Source organism: Calliopsis andreniformis, chromosome 4 (genome assembly GCF_051401765.1).
Source record: "Calliopsis andreniformis isolate RMS-2024a chromosome 4, iyCalAndr_principal, whole genome shotgun sequence".
In the NCBI taxonomy this organism is placed as follows: domain Eukaryota; kingdom Metazoa; phylum Arthropoda; class Insecta; order Hymenoptera; family Andrenidae; genus Calliopsis; species Calliopsis andreniformis.
In genome coordinates this window covers 8,967,227-8,989,267 of record NC_135065.1, presented here as the reverse complement: position 1 = coordinate 8,989,267, position 22,041 = coordinate 8,967,227, and the positions used below count along the sequence as shown (strand labels likewise).

At 41.6% G+C, this 22,041-nt stretch overlaps 2 protein-coding genes across 2 annotated transcripts in view; both read right to left on the bottom strand.

Annotated features, from left to right (window-relative positions):
- LOC143178522 (uncharacterized) overlaps window positions 1–22,041 on the bottom strand; it is a 172,674-nt gene that overhangs the window by 52,881 nt on the left and 97,752 nt on the right. The window lies entirely within an intron of this gene.
- LOC143178227 (uncharacterized) lies at window positions 10,404–20,620 on the bottom strand. Its single transcript, XM_076376757.1, has 3 exons — window positions 20,435–20,620; window positions 19,978–20,388; window positions 10,404–10,510 (listed from the first exon to the last, which is right to left on the bottom strand). Exons 1-3 carry the CDS (start codon window positions 20,618–20,620, stop codon window positions 10,469–10,471), a joined length of 639 nt encoding a protein of 212 aa, XP_076232872.1. The 3' UTR covers window positions 10,404–10,468.

Below are 22,041 nucleotides of genomic sequence, written 5' to 3'. Positions count from 1 at the left end.
ATATTTCCATCGCTGCAAGAGAAAATACTATAAGCAGCTCATTTATATTTCAAAAAGACTGAAATAAAAAAAATACTGATCTTTCATCTTCTGTTGCATCTACAAAGAAGAAGTTCCCCCAATTTAATTCCCTTCCACTAGAATCTCAAATCCTTGATCCCAAGAAATCTCGTCAACAATTAAGAGCCCCGAGACAAATTCCCCGAAACAGTGACTCCCTCCATTTTCCTCGAGCTCAGATTTGAGTCTCTCCTTCGTCAGAACTGCTCCCCACGTAAAAATCACTTCGTTTAGCGATGCCACTCGCGGGTCCCTCTCGCGTTCTCCAAGATCCGACCGAAATCGCGGAAGTCCGCGAGAAGAAGCAGCCTCAGTGAGCGTAGGACAGGTGAGAGGTCCTCGAGGGTCGGTCCGCGGCGTTCGAAAGCGCAAAAGCGAGCAGAGGAGCGTGGAGAGCGGAGCAGAGACGCGGTTGTTTCTTCCAGGCAGCGAGATTACTTCCTACGGTCCTCATTAGAAGCACGCTGGATCCGGATAGTTCATTACCAGCGATCTTATCTGCGGGCCGCTCCTCCACCGAAGAGGCAGCCTCTTCGTTCGGCGTTTCTTGCCACTCTGCGTGGCCCCTCTCTCTTTCCCCGTTTCCCACGTTCCTCTGTTAATTAATAAGCGCGATCTCGGTACCAGAGCACGTGCCAACGAGCCGATACGTCTCGATAATAACGGCCTCGAATCGCGGGCCCTCGACGAGCCAGTGTGGCCAGGCTATTACGTAATTGGATAGAAACACGGCGGAGCCAACGAGAAACGAGGCGAGCCATTAATCCAGAAATCTCGTTGCGCCGTCAAACGGTCAATTATACCGATCGGTGTTTAGAACAGTTACAAGGCATAAATTAACCGCTGACCCTGTTGAGCGCGGCAATGAAGATTTGGAACGTTCGTTGCCCTTCTTTCGCTCGTTATGGAGGAGAGTGATCGATTGAGATTGCTTGATTGGGAGCGAAGGTGTGATCGTTAGACTGCGGAGGCGAGGGTTATTAGAGTTTATCTTGCGAGATTTTTGCTGGGCTCGCGGATGAGTTTAACGGTTTCGCTGTGGGCAGCGATTGGGTTAGGGGCACCTCTGCTGGCTTGGATTATGATTGTAATTTTGATCTTGGAATAGAATCTGTGGTGTATGAGTTGTGAGAATAATGGGCGATGAGAAAGAGGGTTTTGGATTGGGAGATTTTCACGGTTTTAGAAAGTTTGATATCGTCTCATTCTAAAATTTTCACCTGTGCAAAGATTTTGGTTTCAAAATTACTAGAACTTGGAACTTGTACAGTTTCCTATCTTTAAGTTAGTATAATTTTGTGCATATATTGTAGTTTTCAAATATTCAAATATTCAAATATTCAAATATTCAAATATTCAAATATTCAAATTTCAAATATTCAAACTTTCAAACATTCAAACATTCAAATATTCAAATTTCAAATATTCAAATATTCAAATATTCAAATATTCAAACTTTCAAACATTCAAATATTCAAATATTCAAATATTCAAATATTCAAATAATCGAATTTTCAAATATTCAAATTTAAAAATTTGAAGATTGAAATTTAAAATGCTTAAATTTTTTATTTCTTACATTTTCCCAGAAATACCAGAGACATAGAACCTGTTAATAGCGTCTTCCTTATTGATAAAAAAGACCTACTTAATTTCCAGCAGCTTTAATAACAAGGTGTTAATCATGACCGACGGAAGGGTAATTAAAACCTCACGTTCATTAAGTGCGTGTTGTCCCAAATCGAATATTAGATTTATACTTTACACAGAAATCAACTAGCACACAATTTAATTTTATAATTGCCTATCACTTATCCTTCCTTATTAGTTGCAATAAACGTTGTGAACTGAAATTAGTTGGCCAGACTATAATTATAATAATTAAATGACAGACCACCTGATGCACCCATTAGGCGATAATGAAGGTTTCAGTTAATTAAACTAGCTACGACGACAGCCGAAGAAAATAGTGTAACCAGCGAATAGGTAAATTAATGTCTCGAAACATCGTGTTGTACACTTTATAGTTCTCTATAGAGCACCATATGGTAGAAAATAGTAGCGCATTGGTTAAAAACGCTGTGTACATATGCTGTGCCGTAAAATTCGTTCATAATTTCGGTGAATTAGACTCGTAATGAGCCAGTAGCCAACAGAGCGTGTTGACTATGAAACACGGGGAAGACAATTGTCAACGTTCCAGCTGGAATCGTGGCGAAATGAATTATTAATATGACTTTCGCCATGGGAGGTAAAGTTGAAATAGCTATTAATTTTACCTTTGTGATGAGTAAATACATATGTCCCTCAACTTATACGTTAATCTTAGCTTAAGATTCTATAATAATTTCAACGTTTTACGAGTCAACGATTCTTTGCAATTTTTTACCAAAAGCAATTCTTTAACAGAGATATTGTATAACAGAAATTAGCTTCGAATTTTGCAACCATGTATGTAAATGGCATAGTAGAAGCTTCTGGTGGTACGTATCCAAGCATGCTAATGATTATATGCTTTACTGTTACTATCTTTATGCCTGTGGGCTTCACACATCAGTGCTTAGAAATTTCTACTAATTGGATTTCATTACATGAACGGAAGAAAAGTGAAGAATGCTAAGTAGGCAAAAATTTAAAAATCTAAATATGTATTTGAGTATTTTATAGAAATGATATTAACCCCTCAACTCCAAAACGAAAATAAAAATTAAAAGTAAAAAGCTTGTGTTTTCCCAATTAAATGATTCGTAAATATTCTCCAATCAACGAAGAATTACTTTAAAAAAACTTCCCTGAATAAGCCAATAGTATGATGCATATTATAAATAATTTAAAAACGATATAAAAAATAATGAGGGTCCATATACATGGAGGTCGTCCCTGAGGGGTTAAAGTCCCTCAGTGAGTGACCCACCTTGATATTCCAAGGGTTAAATATTGCATCATACAGCAGAAGACGTCAAAGTTGAATAAACAGCCTACCATATCAGCAGTAATTTGTCTTCTGTATCTTGAAAAATGCGTTTATTTAAAGTAACGCGAGTGTTAAGCAAAATACCGATCAATCCGTTTCTAAGCTATATTTATCGATGAGACGTAAAGCAGATACAGTGAGTGGATCTCAACCCCGACGTTTTTCGTTCCACGTTAGTTGAGAGGAATGGGAACTCCCCCAGCTGTATACAAAGAAGTCTTATTCAAAAGAGCCCTTTTCCCGATCACTCCCCTTTCTTTCCGACGTCTCTCTCACTAAGCGGCTCGATAACAACTCACTTTACCTTGGCATCGTGAAAATTGACGAAAAAATACGCCGTATTCAATTTATCTTCGAATCGATGGGGACATTGTGAAGTAAAAAATTCCGATACTTTGTACAAACTCGTCTGCTTAATTAGAGAGAGACATTATAATCGATACGACATTGAGAGAGAAGTGAATTGGACTTTGTTAAAGGTATCGTATCATTTTTTTCATTTCTACTGTATTGTTTTAACACTTTGATATTCCATTCACGTGTGATCTCAAAATATTGTACTGAAAGTAAATTGAATTGGAAAATATTTATTTTAGAGAAAAATACGATTCATATAGGTACTGTAGTAAATGAGATAACAGAATTCAATTGAAAAGATTTCTTAAATATATATAAAAGTGAATATTGTTTTACTTTTTAAATGAATTTTTATGATAAATTATTCTGTGTAAATACGTTTTGTATATTATGGATGTATTTTATTTTATTTTGCCTGGGCTCGATCAGAAGCGTTTTCAAGCTTTCTTTCGCTTCTGCTCGCGCGATTTTAATATTAAAATAATACCCTTAATCGAATAATTTGCCTCTCCACTTGAGTAACTCACTTTCCTATTCAAACAATTTTCCATTACCCTCGTAATTAAATTCCGTTTCATGGTTCGTTAACATAAAACAGAAACCTCGAGTCGGCCCACATACAGTCGGTATTTCAAGAGAAAATTCCACTTCTACTTTTCTACATCATACATCGGCCTTTAATTGTTACTTTCGATCGCCCCATATTCCAGACTGCCATACCAGCATACTGACATCTATTTGTCACTTTCAGTTGCCATTAATGCATAAACGCTCTGGTGCTTTAGGTAAATACCAGAGTTTCTCTAACACTGTAGTCTAGAATTTCTTAATGCACATGCACCAAAATTGCATATGCTATAAACCTTTCAAAGATCCCTATTTTCTAATACAATTTTATGAAATTTATGACGCTGGAACTATCGAAACATTATTACAATTTTAACCCCTTTAATAGAGTCAGAAATAGTTCAATCTTTGATACTACTGCAGTATTAAATCTGACCAAGGAATACGAATTTTAATTTCAAAATAAAAATACTACTTTTAATTTTAAATATTCAAGTATTAAATTAGGCGAAAGACAAACCGAACTTAAGGCAACTTAAGCACCCTTGCTAGTGTATACAGCGTTCAGTGAACTATCGATAGACAATATAAGGAAAATTATACGTAAGATGCCAGCAAAAGCAATCGAGTTCAAGGCTCGTTAAATAATCGTGGTGGAATTTAATTGGGTTACAAGGTTGTCTGTCAATTCTTTTCCTTGGCAATGGCGAGAGCAAGATATCGACTTTAGTAAACGCTCCAATTTCTCAGAAACAATGGGCTCCAATGACCCTACAAATTAAAGGGGATTTTAATCGTTGCCTTATTAAAGAAATTAATCGCCACAAGTTTCTCCGCGTTCCAGCGAGATAAGCTACATATGGAAATACAGATAACTATGTTCTTTCAATTACCAAGCAAGAGGCTTCTCTTCATTCGTTTCACTTGCAACACAATGTAAAGTTAGAACCTTGAAAAATACCAATTTTTTAAGAAATAAAACCTAATCAATTCGACTGTCTCGGTAGCTATAGAAAATTAAAAACTTGATACAATAATCGAAACAACAAACTAAGGAGAAGCTCCCGAGGCAACATCAAACATATGTACCTGCATCTGTGGAAATCCCATGTCGTAACAGAACTACAAACGCTTACCACAAGGTTAATAGTCGTCTAATTTGTTGCAGATAGCTATCACAACGTATCCCGCAATTACACACGATTATAAGTACACGCGATATTTAGACTTCCTCGAGAACGAATGGTCGCAAGAAACGAAAAGTAATTTCGTCCGCTGCGTCTATATCACGCTTACGATGTTGCAAAAGTAGTTGGAAAGCAGATTGCCTCTAACAGTAAATTGCATGGCAAGCGATACAACCTTGGTGTGCTGTTAATTTTCGCCACGCAACGAGATTACGCAATAATTATTACATATCGATGGGGCAAAAACCAGTCCTAGGGGTAGCTTAGCGACAGATAATTTATGGACAATTACCGCGCGTCAATTATGGCTGGTAATCGTAACAGAAATCTGAGGGACTTCCAGCGTACACGGGGCTGTGTTTTGCTAACGATCTGGTTACACGGTAGACACAGGTCGAAACATCCCTGCCATAAACGAGACGTTAAGCCCGAACAATTTCCTGGTTTTAATGGACCAGCCATCGGCGGACGGCGTTCATTTCGAATAATTAATTCCCGGCGTGACTTCATTTCGCTGGATTCATCTTCGAGGCCCAGGCAGATTATCCTAAAAACCCCTCTGCGATTTGCGTATCGGCATACGCCGAGATTACGCTTCGTTTCGCGGAAACGCGATACAGTAGTACCCTTTGAATAATCATATATCAGCGTTAGAGGTTTAGTAATAGAAAGAATCGAAGGGAAACTGGAATTGATAGATTTTCTAGGAAACAAATACGTGGAAACTTTATCATACTTTTTCTATTCATAAGGACGGTTTTTAATGACTTAAAAGATTAGATCTTGATCAAATGTGTGACTGGAATAAGTTAATTTCGAATTTGGATGACTATGAATTTTATAAACTAAATATAAAATGAGTCAAGAATTTTTCCTGAATAAATTTTACTAAGAGAAAAGAATGATCCCCAAATTTTAATATTCTATATTTTATAAAAATGAGACTATTCGAAGAATGAGCTAAAGATTCTCATTAAAAAAATAGTTTCTTCTTAGAGCAGTATTACAATGAACAATTACTGAATATAAAAACGCTTAACATTCGTAGAATCAGATATGAAAATTGAAGCAGCAATCAAATTAAACGCGAGCCTTACTGCAGGTCATTTAAATCCACTTTGAGGTAAATTACGTGAGAAAAATTTGTGCCAATGATTTTCGCACAGGGTCAAAGAAGAGGGTGAACCAGTCTGTCAAGTAAATAATTAAATAATTAAATGAAGAAATTAAACGAAATGGTATCCGGCTGCGTGAAATGTGAACCGTGCAGCTGCAGCTGACACTTCCATTAAGAGAATGTGTGTTCCCGCTGCACTTGCAACGACGATGCGCGACATTCGGGTCCTCTGCAGAGACACTTGAAACGAGAACAATGCGCTAGAATCGAATGAGGATTTCGCTTATTTAATTCCCGCTTTATATACTGTGCAGGATCAAAGCAGAAAAATTAAACTAATTATCTTGCGACCAGATGTGATTTCATTAAAAATTTTTTAAATCTATACGACCAATTCTCCTTTAATCTTATGACTAATATTATATTTAATATTTTTGCTGTGGCCCTTCCTTTTTTCCACATATTTTTTTATAACATTATTTGTGAAGAGATGTAGATACTTCAATGAGTATATATGCAATGCAAATAATTTTTCCATTCTGTTTTCAACTCGTTATGAATGACAATCGTATGAATTAATAACTGATCGTATAAATACTATACAACTCCAAGAATTTAAATTATTTGTACATTTGACGTTTGACCCACGTTTCTCACTCGATTAAAATTCAATTAGAACGTGGAGAAATTTGGCGGTACGATAAATTAACGAAATTCAGGTCAACCGAGTTTATTTTGGGCACTGTTAGATCCTGGATAATAGGATATCGGATATCTGCCAGCAAGGAAAAGAGTAATAGGAGTTGTCGTTACAATTCCCCTGGCCTGAAAATACAGTTCCCAAGTGGAAAGCTAGATAAGTCGCACGTTCTCTTGATAATACTGTACATCCATATCGGTGAGCCGTCGCTCGGTTAACGTGTCATTTGAACTCATCTGAGATATATCTGGAGCACAATTTCAAATTCTGCAAGTCATTGGATCGCCTAACTATATCTTATAGATATTCGATACATTGCACGCGATATTAAATTATTATTCATAAGACGATCTGATTCCTCCGAGACTCAACTACCTAAACTAGAATAGTTATATATTATAGATAATTGCTACTTACGTCACTTTAAATTAGTTTAAACATAAAGCTTGATTTTATGCGACAAACTGTGATACAAAACAGTCAGGACTGATAACATAAATTCTACATATGGTATTAATAAAAATGACCGAAATCTTTCGAATCTCAGTTCTGGATATTAAAATAATTAAAAAATTCTAAGATTAGAAATTCTCAAATTCCAAAACTAATTTTTGAAAAAAGAATCATTCGACACATCACCTCGCCTTGTAATCACAGACCCAAGACATGGCCCATTTCAAGCACTTCCGCCATCGGCCTAAACGAAAGTTTCCTCGGCCAAGTCGAACAGGTTCTCAAGGAATGGCTCGAAGTGAAAAGTGAGCAAGGGAAGAGACTCGATTAGCCAGCAGCAGCACGGTTGCCGCGTCCAGCTCCGTCAGACGTGAAAATCAGCCTCGGGTGACCTATCCTCATTTTTCCTCCGTCCATTAGCTTCGACGCGCTCGTAAAGGAGAATATCCTTCTGAGGTCCCGCAAGTGGGTAATGAAACGAGAAAGGAGGACGCACCGCGGCGGAAAGGACGCGACTCATTTACCTACATCGATTTATTGCAACCGAGTAGATTATATCTGCGAGCAGCAGCGTTTCTGCTGGCGTTACATCCGCGCTGAATCACGATTTAATTGGTCCCCACCGCGAATCGATCACCCTCCCCTGCCCTTTTTCCTCCTCCTCGTTCCTTATACCCTTCCAGAGCCCTGCAAGCGCGGGTTTCGTGCGCGTTCGTCTTTCTTGCCGATCACCTCGGTATGCGGTAGTGAAGTGATACGAATAACGCGTGAACCGCGGCTGGTTAATGCGAGAGAATTATCTTGTCATGCCGATATGCAGACCCGACCGTTCCGAATGGAGGATCGATGATTCTCGCGGATGTGGACCCCATCGTGAGTCGGAGATCGCGATTTGGGCATTCAATTTCACGCTCTTCGATGACCAGAGGATTTGCGTGGACGAGGAAGAGTTAGAGATATGGAGATAATTTTGTGTTTGAGATAGATTTGGTACACTAGTATCAGGGTTCAGTGACTGGTGAAGATTCTGTTGAGAGGTCAGTTTTGCCTCTATGCAGGGTTTCTGCAGGAAATTTTGGAACTAGGATTTTACTCCTAGTTTAATTTAGTACAGTGCAGTTTCAAATTTTGAAAGGTATCCTACAAGAAGTCCCTTGGAAAGTACTAAGGGCAACGCAAAAGGGATTTCTCTCAAGACAGGTCGATTCAGCAGGTCAAGTATCTAGAGTATGGTTCACTCTCTCGCCAAAAAGCAGAGGCATCGTCGCGTGACACCAAGAGAGTCCCCTGTCCCAGTCCCTTATCTCGCGTGCACAGCGTTCAAGATGCGACTGGTCGAAGGGATCGAGAGGGTCCACAGAGCTCGAGAAGCACAACCCCCTGCGCCCACGCGATCGAGCGTGAAGGATGCTCGCGCTCGAGTCTTCGGCTTTTCATTTAACGCGGGAGATTAATTCGCGCCGGTAAATCACTGACGGAGAATATTCGTCTGCGCGCGTATCAGCCGCGAGCGGCATTGTATGGTAATGGCAATTGGTCCCCCGGCCTCGGAATAATGGTGCAAGTGCAGCGACTGCTTTGGTGCTGGGCTTCGCAGGTGAGCCCGCGTTCATGGTCAAGAGATGGTCCCCCTGGGCGGCGGTGGCGCCAGGCTATCGGTTTAATTGTCTTTGTTACGCTGGGGACGAACATGTGTTAACTGTTGGCGATATTTCTGGGACCATGGCGCATGCATATGTATGCAATTTTGAGAGTAAGATTTGGGAGACTGTGAGACAGCTCTTAACCCTTATGGTACATTTCACTGTGTAATAAGAGCTTTATTAAGCCTTCTAGTGCAGAGGTACTGAACAATAGGTCTGGGTTAGATAGATAGTGGCCAATGGGTGGCAGGATGCAATGCTAGAATTGCCATGGACTGAGCCATAGGTATCTGCTTTAAAACTCATCTAACTTCTAACTTTTTTTACTGTTGAGTATGTATATGGGGAGAAAATACAACTTTCTTTTGACCTGTGGAATCTGCAAGACTTTGTCGATGGGTAGGCAAAATTTCATCGATTCACCAAGAACAATAATTGAGGTAGAATTTTTTCCTGAGGCATCAAAAATAGGGAAATATTGACCTAAGAATTTTCACTATATGTACCTATGCTCGTGAGGTTGGCATTAAAGGAAATTGAAATTTGAGGAAAAGTGTTGCTTAAAGGTTTGAAGTGAACAGACTAAGCTAGTGGAGTACTGTAGACTACTAATAGCTAATTCTATCTTCGATAGAATATCCCCTATTAAACCATAGTGTTTAATACTCCAATAACACAAACAAAAGAAAAGCTGTTTTACTCCACTCCCAAGAATTTACAACAATCCAATAACCTCTAGACTCCACTTACAATAATCCACAATTTTCTTCTCAAACCCTGCTTCAATGAAACTTGCCCCAGATCTCAGCGCACGTTTAAAGCACCACTATTCCAAATAATATATTACATTATTTAACAGCTATTAAATTTTAAGACAGAAGCTTTACATCACCCCGCGGATTAAAGTCCCATCAAACAGCTGGCCGTCCCACTTCCAGGAATCATTAAATTTCAGAGCGTTAAGAACCCGTGGCAGTGTCCTGCGAGCAGGGAATGCTCGCAATCGCCGTGACTGTTAATCTGCGCGAAAGGGGAGGCCGTGAAAAATATCAGAGCTTACCGCAGTAATGGACCAGGATATGAAGAGTGCCTGCGTGAATCCGGGAGTCGCACCAGGAAGCAGTGTCGACGTGGGGCTCGAACAGAGACAGATCGAGTCCCTCCATGTCGCTCTCGCCGCAAGAGTCGCTCAGAGGCTCGAAATTGCCCGAGTTCGCGACCTCGTCCTCGTTCGCGGTGTCCTCTGGGAGATTCTCCCCAGCGTTGCTGCCAGCGCGACACCTTGTGGGTGTCAGCGCCATTTTCCACGGATTTCTTCACTCTCTAACCACTGTCACCCTCGCCGAGCAAATCCAAGGGCTCAAACGATCGCGACTGCACGATTTTCAGCGACTCTATCGCTGCGAACACTCACCGACTCATCGTCGCTCGGCGCAGCTTTCGATCGGGACACTGAAAGCACATCGTTCGAACAGTCGCGGTTCAAACGCGTCGAAAGTAAACCGAGGCATATCGAGACGTCTTCATGGCATGGTGAACGCGGCTCACGCTGCTCGCGCTTTCAGTTGCTTCTCGTTTTAATTACTTTTGCTAAATTAGCCCTACGCTGCAACGCCTGCTCTAATAACGCAGCGGCGTGCAACGTCGATGAATTTTTTTCGATTGCATCGACTAATTAGAGCGTCCTATGAGACGGTGGGGATGGATGGGTTCTCGGTATTGTTAACGAGATCCTGACGAGGACGCAAGGTGGATGTGGTTTAAAAATAACGAGACGGAGAGGGGCTCTCGGGAGCCGCGGAAAGGACGGTCGAGTGGATCAAAATTGTGTCCATGACACAGGAGGGATGGAGGACTCGCAGTGTCACGGTTCTGAAAGTGGAGCTCTCGTGTCTGTAACGCGAAGACACTCTTTACTTAAGCGAGCTTGTAATTAATTGCCTGCTCTCTGGCCGTCCATCGCGGGACGTGCCAACGGGAGTTATGACCTGTCCGACAGCCACTCTGCGTGACCTAGAATGGCTCTACAATGAGAAATCCTCTTTATTCTTTCGCGGCAGCAAGGTTTCAAATGTCAAGGGAGGAAATTTCAGGCAATTGTGGAAGAAAGCGAGAAAATATTGAACAAACAATCTCTGCAATATCTAATTCACAGAAATCTTAAGAATGATCAAAGAAAAGAACTCGCTCCATAAATGTTCAACGCATGGAAGCGCATAATGTCGCCTTAACTTTCGAATCCTAATACTTCATTCAACCAGACACGATAATGATTACTCTTATTGCTTAACGATTTGCAGAAGTGAAGCAGTCTAAACGTAGTCTCCGATTCATGTCGAGGCGAAAGCAATTTTTCCAGAGTTCCCATGTACAGTGTGTGGAATCAGTGCGTGGAGTTTCTGCAGACGGACGTGCTGTTATGAATACACGCGTGGGCTGCTTGTAGTACGTGACTTTGGGCACAAGATGAGATGCATAGGTGAGGGTACATGTCACGTGGGCCGAGTACCTAGACCCTTGTCATTCTGCACAGTGTTGTTCTCATCTTGTATGCTACAGATTTACATGTCGCCTAACTTGGATCGAATTTCTGTAAAAGGAACTTTCAATAGTGCCTCCTCTATGTATACATCGACATATCGATAGTAGGTATATACTATTCCTTTAAGCTCAGTTTCTTGAGACTTTAAGTAAAAATCTGACTAATTAATTGCACACCTCTAGGACTACAATATTTTTAATTTCTACTTTCTCAGATATAGGTAGGGCAAAAAATCCTATTATTGTGTCTGAACTTATTACTGTGCTTTTCATATAAAATCTATCTAAAGCACAGTAATAAGTTCAGACACAGTAGCACGTTCTCTTACCCTATGTTTCACAATGGTGTAAATAATATCTCACAGAAATTTTCTTTTCACTCTCCTCAAGGATTTCATTATTCAGTCTTAGGAAAGTATTCTGGTAGGATTCAAAGGAAAATACAAAGAGCAGAAGGGTGTCATTATTCCAGAGTGACACCTTTATTTTTCCCTGAACAGCCCGCTATATATTAATGCAACGTGAACTGGCAAGAAGACACTAATTGCGAGACGGCCGTGAACGAGATATATCGTGACGGCAGCGCGGCGTGTTCTTATGTCGATAAATTATTTACACGTATTTACACGGACCGCTTCCTGTGCCACCCGAGCCCGCTGTTGCGGATGTAAAAGTGAAAAAACCAGTTTCATTGAAAAAGGATAACGGTGTACTGAGGAACTCGCATACCGAGGCGACGCTGCGTCTTCACGCGATGAAAATCTGTTACGAAATCGCGGGGCCCGATCGTCTGCCTCGAGAGACTCCAAAGATTGCTGGAGTCCCACCAAACACTGGGGACACTCTAATATCCGTATATTTCTCAGATTCCCTAGCGTCACATGGCAACGTAACGTTTCCATCGACCTGCTGCAAGGACGAAGACGCGTTATGCAATCAACCAGACAGACAGGAACTGGAAACGATCGGCGTTCACGGCTCATGGATTTAGCATCGAACGTTTTAATACGGAGTGTCTCTACGATGATTCAGTTCTTATTGCGAAAACTGGAATTAAGTTTGATGGATAACGTTTGTATTTAGACGAGAAAGTTCAGCTTCGAAAGGAAGCTGTTGGTTTGGAGTTTTTTAGAGCCTGAAAGATGATACAGCTGGAGAGCAGATGAGTACAGGATATAGAGATTAAGAAATAGAGCTGCAGGCTACATCAACTAGCTGCAGATGACTTGGAAATAGCACACGAGTTGTTTTGTGAAATTCTTGCTCAAGATATACCTTACCTACAGAGTCAATAAAACCGATGGTAATGTAATTTCTTATACTCTGTTCCTTTGATATTTCCAGACATTGTAGATTCAATTAGATGAAACTAAATAAAGACTTAACTTCACCAAAATTTCATTTCCCTAGAATTACAACTTATATCCCTTACTTTCAATATTTAATACAGTTTTACCCCAAACATCTTCAAAAATTCGAATCCCCCATAAATAAAAAAAATCCTCAGCCTTCTCGTAACCACCTCAAAAAATCGATTCTACAAATAGCCCACGATTTTCTGCAGCGAATTATAAAAATCCCCAACGCGATAACAATGTCCACCTCGCTATATGTAACTGAGCTTAATCGAAGCAGAGGTGAACCCAATCCTCGCGAAACGCACAGAACTCCCTGTTGCGCTGACGCAACGCGGATCGGGCAAATTTATTGCAGCCCGAGCCGAAGATCAAGATCACGCTTCGCGGGGATCACGTCGAAGATCACGGCACGTGAACTGGTTTCGCGAATACCGAAAGAACGTGACGTGTGCGTGGTCGCGTGTGCACGTGTGCAGCGACAGAGGGACAGAGAAACGGAGGGAAAAGGGCAGCGAAGGGGCGAGGGAAAAGGAAAGCAGGGGCCGACGGGAGAGGTCGTTCGCATCCGAGTTCGAAGTTGGCGGGCGAACCTGTAATCGTTTCGTGACTACGGAGTAGAATTCTTTGCCCCCTTTCTTCCTCCGCTCTCGCCCCTTTTCCCGTCGACTCGGGACACGATCAAGAAAGAATAACGAACGATCCTATGGGAAAAGAGATTGCCAGCGGACACGCAGGGCCACTTCACGCAGGCCTGGACGAAATTTCGGAGACGTTGCCAGAAAAGGGATGCAATTTGATATTTAAAAGCGAGGCATGTTTAGATTGCGCTCATTTTATTTAAGGGACCACCGCTGGGATCCTTTACTGCAATTCGTTCAGCCTGGAGGCTTCTAAGTGGTCACAGATGAAGGATTTGTGAGCGGAGGGCTAGGATGCACAGGTCAACACTTTGGGACTTAATGTGAGGATTGAGGATATTGTATACAGAACTGAAGAAACCTGAGTGGTCGTCGAACTTGTACCTAGATAACACTATAAGCTTTTTGTTAATATACCTCGAAATTATTTAAAGAAAGTAAATAATTTATTCCTCACATCTTCGATAAAAGAATATTATACTACCAGCACATATGGATACTCAAGCCATGGTTCGATCCAAAGAAACGTAGAAGAGGACACTTTAGTTTCAAACACGATACCTAGTCGATCTAACCAATCTCCCACTGAACGTAAAGTATAAAATGGAACGTGCACCGCTATAAGTGCTGCTATAACCCCGAAAAGCGAAACTATCATAATGCAATTTGCTATGGCTCGTGAGTGCACACTGAACTTGATCCCGACTTGAGTTGTCCTACGATCGCGCTAACACTGAATTTGAATCGAGCGTCGGTCTCGGTCGTAAATCTGCCATCACCGCGGGAAAAAATCGAGGGAATGTGATCTTCGGCTCGGTGAACGCTTCCAGGGTCGTTATCAGGACGAGTGCACCTGGTATCCTTGTTCCTGCCGCGGATTCCCAGGAGACCTCCATCCGATGTTTACGAGGGATCGCGGTTGTCGTAAGTAGCCACTTCGGCTTCCCTCTTTTCTCTCCTCCCCCTCAAGCGTTTTCAAGGCACCAAGGTTCTCATGGTAGCCAGAACGAATCACCCCTGGGATCCTTTTCCTAAGTCTTAACCCTTGACTACTAATTCCTAATTTTTTAACACCGCCTAATGCAAACACAGGGCCTGTTAACTTGGGATTAAGACTGCATTTAGAGAAGATAGCTATGTCTACTTTTATCGGAGTACTAAAGCTGCAGGTCTTTGAGAAAATGCACGAATCGCAAAAATGATCAAGCAGTTTATAAACTTCTTACTTTAATACAAGTATATAGTGACAGTAGATTTTATGTACGGAAAAATATTCCACGAAAATTTTAATCAGAAAATATTTCACAGTTATGTAAAGAGGAGAGTAGATAATAAGGAGAACTGTAAGAAATGTATCAGATAGAAGATAGCGAGACTTCGCCTCAGTAGTCAAGGGTTAACGCCACGTACACACGACAGCTTCGTCCAGCCCTATCCGCCGTCTCCTCGAAATGTCAAAGTTCATCAACATTCGTGTCGAGGCCCGGCCCCTTCGTCCCTCACCGCGCAACCTTTTCACCCCGCCGCGATTTTACGAGCCGACCTCTTTGCCAGCGATTCCTTCCCGCCGCTGCGCTGTCGGTGGTCCCTCACCTGGCACCTGCTGCGCGATTCGTCGATGATTGCGCCGATGAGCGTTTCGAGCTCACTTGTTGGTGATGAATATAGGTGGCCACAGGAAGAGATTGTTATCTTTTTTATAGTACCGAGACACAATGAATATAGCAACGAGCTTGTAACGAGGGAGTACTCGAAAGAAGCGCTTACATTTCTCAAGCTGCTCATAAAGGTAACCCATCCCACCCATTTAGCTTCGAGTAGAGTGAAAAATATTTCCTTCAAGCTCGAAGTAGGTACGTATTCGTAAACTGCTCGAAACTACCTATGTAATCAGATTCCAGCCTACTCGCAATATATTTGATCCCATCTCCAGGGACAACCCACAGTCGAGCATGTTCAGGGAATGTTATTGGTTGACTTATCGCTCGATATGACTGCGTATAGATCGCCTCGATTGTGCTGTCTGTTCGGCTCCGAATACATTTAAATAAATATCCTGCCCGCAATTACGATTACTGCCGCTCGACTAGCGTTATCGATTATCGACACGGCTGGGAACGATCTTATTGGCGCGATGTCCGACGCGGGAAATGGAAAGTGTTACCGAGAACTAGAGTTAGGATTGAGTTCACCGACAATATCGCTGGTACCATCTGTCTCGTTAAATGAAGATTGAGAATCTTGGTTCGTTAACCTCTTCAATGTACGACACACGTTTCGCTGGAAGGTCTGTCCCGATAATCTTGCGTAGTGTGTCACTCTGAGGGTAGCGAGGGAATGTGGAACAGTTTTTGTCGATGGACACTAACTGTTCAACGAATGAGATTCATGTATCATTGTCTGACCTATATCTAACAGAGACTTATGCAGTGACTCATAGGTTCGCTTACATATAGTCACAGTCATAATTAATTTTGAGACCTACTGTAATGTATTCTTTTAGGTATCTAATTTCTAGTTTATATATTTAGCTCTCGTGTAATATAAAGAATAAAATTAGTATTAAATACGAGACTCCTAAAATCCCATAAACGACATTGCATGTCTTCAGCACACAAGATACATTACATAACTTTTACTTTCAATCGATCTCCAACTTCTAACTCTCTCATTCAACTAATACGTACTTCAATGAACAGATTACAAACTGTAGCTTCCAAAAAATCATATTCTCACCACTATCTCGGTCAATCACTTCCTGCTGAAAAAGCAACTCCACCTATTTACTTTCTCTACTCAAACAGTCACTTAGAAACGAACCAGGATATTTTCATTAAGAAGGCAAGGAAACTATTACAATATCCACTGTGCAGCGAAGACGATAAAAACCTCTCGTAGAATACAGCGAATCTGATCTCTTAAAGCCCCTTGCTTTTATCAGCCACTAGACACCGTACAGTTTTCATAGCCAGGAAGAAAAGGCGGAACGGAGATCGAAACATTTGCCTGCGTCATTTAATTGCAGCGATCGCCATCAACGCCATAATGCTAGTTTAAATTCGCCAGCGAACGTTCTCCGTGAAACGCGTTGCATCTGAACGTCGGTTATGCGAACCGTGCCCCGAGGAGAGTGCAAGCAACAGCGGCGATGTTATGCCCGTGCAGGCGAAAAGGAATGGGGAAGAAGAGAGAGAGAGAGAGGGAGAGGGAGGGTGGATGGAAAAAAAAGAACGACGAATGAAAAGGAGAAACCAGAAACGAGATCGAATCAGCTGAGAGGGAAGCCGCCTTCTGGCGAGCTCGACAGAATGCCTTCTTAAATCAACGATACGAGGAAGATTTGTCAAAGGTAAGGCCGACGAATTCGACCAATTTGTGTTCCAAAGACGGCTACCGTTCGTTCCGCTCGCCGTCCGTGCCAGGAATCTCTCCGAATTGTCGTTGATCATGCAAATTGAAATGCTTTTATTTCGACCGCGATAAATTTCCTTCCCTTTGCGCGTAGCACTGGGTAACTGAATACTGGATAAAGTCTTTTAAGGTTAATAAGAGGAAGGCTTTTGTATCTCAGTCTGACGATGAGACCATCAATCTTTTATGAGATGGAATACTTTGGATGAGCTTTTTAGTAATTAGAGTTTGAGAAAATCTACAAATCTGAAAGAAATGATTCTACAGAAAAAATTATTCTTCTTCCTTCTTTAGAAACCATTCAAGATACACCTGTGTCGATTTTCGTGTCATTGAAAACAGAGAAGATGATTAGGTGACCTGCTTCAGCTTGGACACCCAATAAATTCATACAAAAATAGCTTGATAATCTGATAAATAGGAAACAGAAATATTGTTTGGAATAACTTCGAAAAAATAGTGATCATTCCTAGAAGCAATTCTTCTTTATGACTCCTCTCAACATCATAACTCCAGCACTATTTTTTTCCACCCTACTCTAACAAAACCTTCCCCATTTGATGGAGGTCTACGTCCACGCCACGCTTCCCAACAAGGAAGCAAGGAACACACACACAAACGGTTCAGAGAACAGAGACGTCTCCCTAATAACTTAACACTCTGGCAGTCCATAAGAACAGAGCGAGCAATAACACAGGGTTCATCAGAAGCGACCACCAACAAACCAGCAGCCGTGTAATCTGTCCTCAGACGTTCGAGGCGGAAACTTATCTCCCCAGACGAATTTGAGGAAAATTTCGGGGTAGTCTCCCCTCGACTATCCGCGCGCCTCAGTCGAAAGGACCTGTGTCGGAAATTCGGTAGCTCGGCGGATCAAACGGAGCGAGATTATACACCCTCGAGTCAAAAGTCGAACGCCAAAGGTGTCCTGTGCTCCCCTTCAGAGTGCAGGCAAATCGCTTCATTTCGAGTCGTTTCGAGAGCCTCCGCGAGGGAAGATCGCTGCTGCGAGGAACCGTCTCATAAATTATTGATGACCCCCCATGGTTTTCCTAGGGTGCACGGGCCCACGACCAACTTCTGTCGCTCGTTCCTTCAACGTTCGCGAAGGAAGGAATTCGGAATCGTAACTTCGCGAGGTGAAACGGAGGGCTTCTGCTAACGACCGATGCAATAACCGCTGAATAAAACCTTAACAATCATAACGCGAACCGGCGAAGATTTCTTGCAACATCGATCTTGAGCAGCGACTAGCGCCCCGAGCTTCGGAGGGCTTATTACGATCTGTCTTACCTTGAAAACCCATTACGCGCAACTGAACTTTTTCACAGGTCGTAAAGTTTCGTTTCCCTGCGACGACGATTCAGAGGAGCGGGATCGACTTGTAGAGGGGTGCTTTTTCGATGGGAATGCCGAGGTATTGGATGGCTTTGGCGCCTCAGCGTTGCGCGGCGATTGTGCTGTGAATATGGGGATGATGATTGGCTTGGTCTAGGGATGCTTTTGTGAGGCACGTCGCCTTTGAGTGTGAGGAGATATTTGGGTCACTGGAGGGGATTTCGCGTTAGTTGTCTCTGGCCTGGAAACGTGTTGCTTTCATTTTAGAGGGGTTTCATGGTTGATTGTGGTAAAAATAGTAATGAGAAAATAAAGTTGCGGGAAGGAGAATTTATGCATGGAATCTGACCCAGGCGTGTTTCAAATGAGAAATATTCTTTGAGTGTGTTATTTCCAGTAATACTATTTTAGTGGGAAGCTATTTTGCTTTTGGAAGACATTTGTGTTATTTTAAATATTTCAAGGATAAGTTTGCAATATAATCATACCCTATACTTTAATTAAATTTTTCAGGCGAGGAGAATTATTTTTATAAGTACTCCCTTTTCAAATTTTGACACGAGAACTGAGTATTAAAAGCATTCAATAAACCAGAGAAAAATGGAGTAGATTGTTACGGAATTGTAGATTTGATTAGAAATGTTTCCTGGCTAAAGTCGAAATTGTGTTGACTTGTAGTTAAAGTACCAAATTGGAAACAACTTATTCTGTAAACTGCTGTGATGAAAACTTGTTTGAGCGAGGTTGTTATGCCATGAATGTAAACACGTCAGATACAGCTATTTTGTTTGCGAACTTCCTATTGCCCTGAGCGGTGTGACTTGTATGTGATAGAAAAGTCGAGGTGTTTGTGAAACGTAAAAACGAATAACTTAGCGAGAATAAAATAATACCAAGTCTACCGAACCTATTACGAAGATGTACCTAATGTACTCCATTAGAAAAAATTGCTTAATTATTATAATACTTAAGTAAATGCAAAAAATATATTTATACTATAAACAAATTGCTTCCAAATTACTCTGTAAAATCTCTCAACTCTGAATATACAAAGTTACTTTCACCTCTACCTCTATACTTCACTGATACAACTAGAATTCTAAATTTTCACGTTTTCCCATTTCCTAGTAACACCTCAAACCACCAACTCTTCAACAACCCTAAACTAATTTCACCCAGCAGCACTTCAAAATCTATTAAAACAGATGTTATAGATTCCCCACAGTACAATACCAGACCCAATTAACGGAGCACCAAAACTCCAGTTGCTTCTATTCAAACCACAGCAAATTGATTTACCAGTCATACTCCTAACTTTCTACATATACCTGATCCACAAAATTCCAAATATAATCACTTGCTGCAACAATAATATGACCCGAAACTTTGCAATCTTCATGTCGCTACTACATAAAATAATAATTATTTAATTTCCTCCGATACCAAAATTTCGGAGCTATATCATCGCTCCAACAAACAGTAATATCGAATATTTCCTATTCGCCAAATATCCTGCTAACAGTACCCGCAATAATAACGGACCGCCTCTGTCAGAGCTTGACGTTTTCGCGACGCTTCGATATGCCTCGGTCACGTGACCCAACTTCAGATACAAGCACAATCGAAAGCTTACCTCTTTACCAAAGGGTCGTGGACGAAAACCCGCGACGTGCGTCCGAGCGTTTACGAAGAAGACCCCCTCAGCAGGCCGCCGCTTTTTTCTCCTCCACTGTCGCGCGATCAAGATAAACGGCCGAAAAAGTTCGAGCTCAAGGACTTTCGACCCCGAGTCAACGTACACGGAGACATACCGACACGTCTCGCAGTTCCAACGATCGAAATCTCGGATCGAGGTACATAACCTCCTCCCTCGGCCCTTGGATCCACGCGGCGTTCTATCCCCTCGAATCCGCGGATCGTTCACAAGCACTAGGCACAACGTCACACAAAAACCGACAGACGCACGGGGGGCACAAATACTGGAGCACTGGTTGCACCGCGACGCACTCGCGCGAGTCCACGGCTGCGTCGAGGGACGCGCGGGCTTGTTACGATTTCAACGACGGGTCGGCGAACCTATTTGAACCGACACATTTTCCCGCTGGCCCGAGAGGACAGAGCACACGACGCGCTGGCTGTGCCGTCTCGCCTCGAACTGACAACGCGGGACGCCGCTGCCCGCCCGAGCTCGACCGACCGCGCACGAAAATGGCCGAGCGGCCAGCGAGCATCGTGCGTCGACCGATTGACGGCCGCGGGGCTATTGATATTTCCATGCTTCTGCTAATCCTTTCTGTGGCCAGTCCTACCGACGCAAATTAAATTCTTCCCTCTGTCAAGGGTAACGCGGAGCCTCCAGAGGTGGTTCAGGTTCTCTTTTTCGGAGTTTTCAGCAGCGTTTTGTCTTCGGCGTCGCGATGCGCGGGAATCAATTCGACGATTGACGGGGAACGCGCAGGCTAGGCGCGCAGGCTGCGCGCGCAGGGACTCTACGCATGACTGAGGGGATCGCGCGAAACAGATTTATTATGAATTTTGGAAGGCTACGCGAAGTGTATTTTGGGAGGCTTGTGGTGTGCTTTGGATGGGAATGAGGGGTGAGATGAATTTGAGGGCTGGACATGTTTGGATTTTGTGTATTTATGAGTCATTTGGGAAGGGGAAATGGATTTTAGAATTTGAAAAAATATTATGTGAGAGAATAGTTCTCTAGTTAAATTGTTTCAGAAGTTTAGATTAGTTAAACTGTTCAACTTTAATTAGTGTTTGCCCACTATAAGCTTAGTAATGAAAAAGAAAAATCTGTGTATTTAAAAAAGAAGTGAAGAAATTATTTTATCTAACAGCAATTATTAACTGTTCTGTTAGAAAAAGATTCTTCATTCTTCACCACTAATTGACAGAAAAAGTGTATCGCAATACATGTAAATTGATTTTAAAGATTATAGAGTTGTATTTTAATCTCAAACGACGTTGACAATCAGTGACATTAAAACTTCTTATATAGATAAAAAAGAAGTTAAATTTTCAGGATGTTCATACGATGGTTTATTCGTCATTAAACAGTCGGTGATATCTCGTAGCTAGTTCCCCTTTCCCTCTGTGGTACGTCACTATGACAAATGGCAGTAGGTATGCTTGAGGTTAATGACAAACTTTCCTCACCACATTCAGACAGGGAGAACAGTATATTAGATTTGCTCCAGTGTATTCCACTCGTACGCGAAATAAACACTATATTACCAGCATTAGATTAATACGTACAGAATAAGAATATCTAAAGTTAGAAGATGAAGCAGTGACTGTAGTAACAAGTGCGGAAACGAAAAGAAGTGAATTACATAGTAGAGAAGTTACTCTATCATCTTGAGCTCATTTTAACCTACTCGCTCATTTACTGAAATAGTTACAACGATATTAGCAAAAGCAATTATTACCTACTTTTTCCTGAGATTATTTTTTAAACAAATCATTCTTTACACTTTTCCTAACTCCTATCCTAACTTTTCTTTAATTTTCTTTAATGAATGTAATAATAATTTACAGATAAGTTTAGGTTTCTTTGTATGCAAATGACGTAGCTCAGAACACTTTCATTTTTCAATCATATCAGAACATTCCATCGCACGAAATTTCTCGAATTATTAGCATACAAGTGGAGTGTTTCCAATCACAAGTTTCCTTCAATTTAGTTCGA